The following is a 6276-nucleotide window of genomic DNA, read 5'->3' on the forward strand; positions in this document are numbered from 1 at the left end:
TGTTTGTGGATTCCTTTGTGTTGTTGTCAGAGCATGAACAGGTTGTTTCCTGTCTGCCTCTGTCCACGACAATGTCAGTGCATGACTGTGCATGGGGCATGTGTGAATGAGAAGACACAGGTACCACTGACGTGGGGACAGATAGGTGGATGTGACGTACATGACAGATACAAGAGTTGCTCAGAATGGAAAAATACTCTGACTTGCTTGTTTAATAGAAATCTTCATGAACAAAGTGAAGTTTAGATATTTACAGATTTGAGTTGAAGCATCTGTATTTTCTGTCTCTCCAAATTCCATAAATGCTCTTTTCATGGTTGCAGGGGTTTGTGGGAAAACTGTGACAACCTGCTTTCCAGACTATATTGTGTTGGGACTTGGTGCAGCCCACTGGACATGGATCCTTTGGAGCTTCTGCTTATTTGCACTGGGCACCGTGCCCTCCGTCCAGTCCTGCTGTGGCCTGCTAAAGCCCAGCAGCTCAGCTTTGGACAATAACTGGGTACAGCAATGTGCTGACTCTCACCTCGAACCCTCAGGCCCAGCTGCTTTTCAGCACCGACATGTATAAATAGGTCCGTTTTCTGAGGATCAGGACATCGTTTTTTGTGGAGCCCCCCTGTGAGCACTGAACAGCAATTTTCTTTGGGGCCGGTCAGGTAAGCCCTCCATCTCAATGTTCAGACTATTGTCATTTTTTACACTTCCCTGCCTTTTGTCATTCTGCTGAGTCACAAATGTATACACTGAACTCAGAGATGCATATGTGCTGACATATTGACCACGCTGCATTGTGCCTACATGAAAAAAACTGCATGAATTAAGCTTTGAAGACTTGCTCTAATACAAGTTCTGCTATTTAAACAGAAGTTAAAAATACTTAAACACCTGCATGAATTCAGAAATTATTAAGATTAAAAAAAGATAATTCACTGATTAATTGTATTTTCTTCACTTAGCTTGTCATTATTTGTATGCATCTGTTTTTTAAGGTAAATCAACAGTTGGACTCACAGTAGCATGGCTCTAAACAACCCAAACCCACTGGGACCATGGAAGGTGAGATTCATGTCATGTCACAGACCATAAATAATTGCTATTTAATGGTCTGATTCCTCACTAGATTTGTACTTTGAATAAATGTATGCTGTCAGAATAGGCTTTATTGTCATTGTGTGCATGTTTACATGCACAAACAAAGTTGCAGTGTCTTTTCAGTTGTTTCCTCAGAAAGAAAAATAAAAGTTAAGCGTAAAAATTACATAATAACATAGAAGTTTTACCATAATAGCATCAAAAGTTCAAAGTAAGTACCATAAAAGGCAAAGAAAAAGTCCACTATGGATTTCTGCTCCATTCTCCTCACAGATCACAGTTTATGATCAGGAGAACTTCCAGGGCAAACGTCTGGAGTTCACCTCAGCCTGCCAGAACATCATGGAGTGTGGCGTTGACAACATCCGCTCTCTCAAGGTGGAGTGTGGAGCGTAAGTCAGAAACTTCAATAAACGTTTCAAAGAACTTTGATTAGAAAGAATACTCAGAATCTATATGTCAAGAGTTGAAATGAAAATGTACACTCACCAGTTAATTCATGCAGCTTTAACAAAACATATTTAGGGCTTTAGAAATGAAAGCATGCGACTGTGTGCTTTGCATTGACAGCTGGGCAGGATATGAGCACTCGAGCTTCTGTGGACAGCAGTTTGTGCTGGAGAGGGGAGAGTACCCTCACTGGGAGTCGTGGAGCGGCAGCAACGCCTACCACATTGAGAGGATGATGTCCTTCCGCCCCATCTGCTCTGCGGTGCATTTCTGTGCAAAAAACAGCAACTTTCCTTTTTGTAGTCTGACTTCATATTTGCGCCTTAAAGTCATTTTTGTGCAAGAAAAGTACATGCATAGCTTTTTTATTTAGCTCTTACTTGTGTCATGTGCACAAAACTGTCTCTGTGTTTTAAGCCTTTAACATGACTGTCTTTTGACCACACAGAACCACAAGGAGTCCAAGATGGTGTTGTTTGAGAGCGAGAACTTCATGGGACGACAGTGGGAAATAAACGATGACTACCCCTCTCTGCAGGCCATGGGCTGGAGCAACAATGAGATCGGGTCCATGCAAGTTCAGAGTGGCGCGTGAGTTAATTTTTCAATCCACATGATGGATGTTAAAGCTAAAGACCAAATTCATCTAGATTTTTATAGAGAAAAAATATTGTTAGGTGACAAAATCAATTATTTGTCAACAAATATTTTTCTTTAGAACTTAATTTATTGCAGATTTGACCACATGTTATAATAAATTGTGTTTTCTTAATCAAAAAATAAATTAAATATTTCTTCTTTATTTTTAACTTTTATGATTTAATGAAAACATTCAGACACACAATTAAACATATATTTTTAAACTGACAGACTTTTTTTGCAATCAGTTTATTTATTCAATTATTAATAAATGTCAGGAATTTGAGTTTTTTTCTTAAGAACAACTGCTATAGTGGATCTAGTATCTTTAAATTCTATAAAGATATAATTATCTATTAACCAAACATCAATGTAATAATATAGTGTAATTTGTAGGTATAACCATAAATAATTTGAAATATGATATCATGTTGCAATGAGGATTCCTCTATCTCTTTAGGGCGATTTATCAAAAACATGGTTAAAGATAATGCCTCTGAATTAAGAATAGTGTAACAAAAGTAACAGTCAATGAACTCAACATGAATCATCATAGGATCTAGCTTCCCATCAAATCTATGAACTGTTAAATCTATACATAATCATGTATTTTGTGGTACAGGCACCAAATTTGTCATGGATGTACCCTAGGATCCCCTCTTTCAGAAAAGCACATTAGCAACAAGAAAATCCAAGATTTTAAAATTGATACTGAACTGATATAAACACATAATTTTATTCTTTAGGTACCTTTTAAATGTAAAGACTGCATTTTGTGCATGAACAGCCCATATTTCCGAGATTGAGGCAAATGGACATTAAATATTTTTGTAGCAATAGAGTGTATGGCTGCCATCTTTACAAATGGCCGCCATTTTGGATTTCTTTTGCTGACAGCATACTTTTCTGAAAGAGGGGATCTTAAGGTACATCTATACCAAATTTGGTGCTTGTCCCACAAAATGTTTCTGAATTATAAACCTTGAACTGCTCTGCTTCTACACCTCACATTTTTACACATTTTTTTTCTCAGAGACTAATTTATTTATCTATTTAACCATTATTTAAATTATTTAAATTAAAAACTACCCTGGTTTTGCATTAAATGTTTTTCAGTATTTGACAACAACTCAAAAACTATTTTAGTGACTTAAATGCAGGTACAAAACCTTGACAAGTGAAAAATTCCAATGCAAAAAGTATTATAGCCATTGCAGGTTTGTCCTATTTCTGAGTTTTACATAGTAAAATTTTTATGATCTGTATCATATCTTACTGGGAACACCTCCATTTCTGTAGAAATCATTTTTTTCTAACTAGTTATGTCTCTCCTCCTCCTCCTCCAGCTGGGTGTGCTACCAGTTTCCAGGTTACCGTGGTTACCAGTACATCATGGAATGTGATCGCCATGGTGGCGAATACAAACATTACAGAGAGTGGGGCTCCCACGCCCAGTCCTTCCAGGTGCAGTCACTGCGTCGCATCCAGCAGTGAGACCTGCAGCCAGATCTCCCAGCCTCTCCGTCTTTACCTCCTCCACATCCTCCTCCTCCTCTTCCTTTCTTCACCCAGTCATTCCAGCACTTCCTGGTGCTTCGCCCTTGAGACGTTTACAGAAATTTTGTTTTATCAAGATGCCAAATGGGAACAAAGAAAAGTTGTGTTAAGAAAAGAGAAAGAGTAAATAAAAGCTCCTGACTGAAGCCCCACGAAGGATAAAGAGTGGGGGGGTTAAAGGTCCTCAGGGTGACGAAGCAAAGCTGTGTCACTCAAAGTTGTTGCTTCTCTTATTCGTGGATGAATATGACACTATTGAGGATACATTTAAAAATGAATGGGCAACTTTGAACTAAAACAAATACAAGAGTCTGCTGCTAACAACATCTCTAACTTGTGATTTCTTTTGAGTCTTGGTTTTTGTGAAGTTCAACCTGCACCACATATAATGTATGATTGATAAAGGGCTCATTCAAACTGTGCAAAAGAGACGTAAAGATTTAGCTGACTTTATGTCCCTAAGAATCTAAAAATGCTATCAGATAATGATTAAACTAAAGCAAATACAGACAGGTGATAAAATGTTATACTTGATTTCTTCTCAAAAGCATGAACAAATCAACATTTAGTCCAATATTCACATTTATATTAAATGAAGGTGTGCAGCCTTGAGTTAGGTAATAATATCTACTGTGTATTACATATTATATCAGTGAAAGCTATCTTACATCTTAAAATCCAATTAAATAGTGAGAATTTAAAATTTTGAAATTAAACATTAACCTTTAAGGGGGAACTGGATAAACTCAAAGCAGTCAACCAGGTTAATAAATGATATATAATAGAATGTTATAAACACACAAGACCCACTCAGACACATTGTTTAACTGCAGATTAACTGACTTTGAATAAGTTATATATTTTACAACAGGGTTAAGTTTAACATAAGTTTCTTAAGACTTCGAAGGTCCCAGGATTAAAAATAAAAAACTGTTTGTGACATTGAACACATTTCCGGAGTGCATGATGAGTAAGCCCTGCAGATTCACATTTACTTTAATCTATCAGTTCATCTTTTTATGGAGAAATTGAAATACAAGTTACTATCTAAATGTCTTTTATGTGGGCAAAATACACATAGGAAAAATGTATTTAATAAAAAATATTATTTTAATTATTATACATAAACAAATATATTCAAAATCTAAGGGTAAAAAATAAACAAAGTAGGAAATAAGTTATATAATAAGGTCTTCTGATTAGCTTAAATCTTGTGCAAAAACAGAATTATGAAAAGAAACAAAGAATTTAAGAGTTATTAAAATAATTGTAAGCAAAGTTATAAACATAGTGAATGTTTGTTTAACCAAATTTATACAGAAGCAGAAATTATTAGGTCATGGTTATTGATTTTTTTTCATGCACAAAAATAATGTTAATTTTGTGATATTAAAATTACTTTATTTCAGTCTGTTAATAACCTGACTGTTTTGTGAGAATTAGTTGATTTTTTTTCTATAAACTAAAAGGAAACTGCAAAATACCTCAAATGGTTTATATCCAGTTTTTATTCCACCTGTTTAAAGTCTCCATACTGTTACATGATCTGAAACTTTGTACTAATGTATTCCATACATTTTTGCATAGAAAATATCAAGAAAAAGGCAGATTTACTCATTTTTAACAATTATTGCAAAAGAGAAACTTTTCCAGATAATTATAAGACTTTTCATTCTTAAATTCATTTATTTTCATGGTGGCTCTGATATGGGATAGCTGTCAATTTGTCAAGCTGTATTGTTTTCTTTGTTTTGAATATGAATTTCTCCTGTTTACAAACTTTCAAAAATATGTCATGGAGTCACAGGCATATACATCGAGTCCTGAAACATCAATCGTTCGAACTGCGCGTGCGTGTTAGTTTATTTATCAAACTAAAACAAAGAGAGAAAAAGCAGGACACTATGCAAATGAGAATGCATTACACCAGGGGGCGCTGTTTTGCAAGTTGATTTGAGTTTTGACACAAAAGGAGCATGACATTTTACTATGCAACAGATTTTAAGTTACTTTAAAATTAGTTTAAAGCAAACTATGTATTGAAATGCCATTTTTAAATATTGAATTGCAAATTGCAAATGCATTACTTGAGTTATGACATCAAAACCCATGACAATTTGCAATGCGATTGATTTTTGCTTTTATTAAATGTTTTATTTTTAAAATTGCAATATTGAATTGTATTTTTTCATATTCAATTGTAAATAGCAAAATGCATTTCTATATTACATGCCTGAATTGAATATTGAATTGTCAATGGCAAAAGGCATCAGGAATTGGCATGTTGAATTGTCAGTTGATAAATGCAAAATAATTTGAATTATGGCTCAAAAAACTTCCTTATTAATTTAAAATTAAATGTTGTATTCATATTTTTTCTGCAAAGTTGTGTACAAAATATTAATTTGTGCACTAATTTGTATTTATGAATAGATTATTATTTTTTATATATATATATATATATATATATATATATATATATATATATATATATATATATATATATATATATAATACGTTTCTTTTGACTGCTAT

The 6276-nt window shown here is 34.2% G+C and overlaps 1 protein-coding gene across 1 annotated transcript; it reads left to right on the forward strand.

Moving 5' to 3' along the window:
- The first annotated feature begins 19 nt into the window (after window positions 1-19).
- cryba1a (crystallin, beta A1a) lies at window positions 20-4018 on the forward strand. The gene is made up of 6 exons (XM_024277479.2): window positions 20-659; window positions 993-1059; window positions 1369-1487; window positions 1666-1807; window positions 1994-2136; window positions 3531-4018. The coding sequence occupies exons 2-6, from the start codon at window positions 1021-1023 to the stop codon at window positions 3676-3678; spliced, it is 591 nt and encodes a 196-aa protein (XP_024133247.1). The 5' UTR covers window positions 20-659; window positions 993-1020; the 3' UTR covers window positions 3679-4018.
- The last annotated feature ends 2258 nt before the right edge of the window (window positions 4019-6276 follow it).

This window comes from Oryzias melastigma, linkage group LG13 (assembly GCF_002922805.2).
Source record: "Oryzias melastigma strain HK-1 linkage group LG13, ASM292280v2, whole genome shotgun sequence".
Classification (NCBI taxonomy): Eukaryota; Metazoa; Chordata; class Actinopteri; order Beloniformes; family Adrianichthyidae; genus Oryzias; species Oryzias melastigma.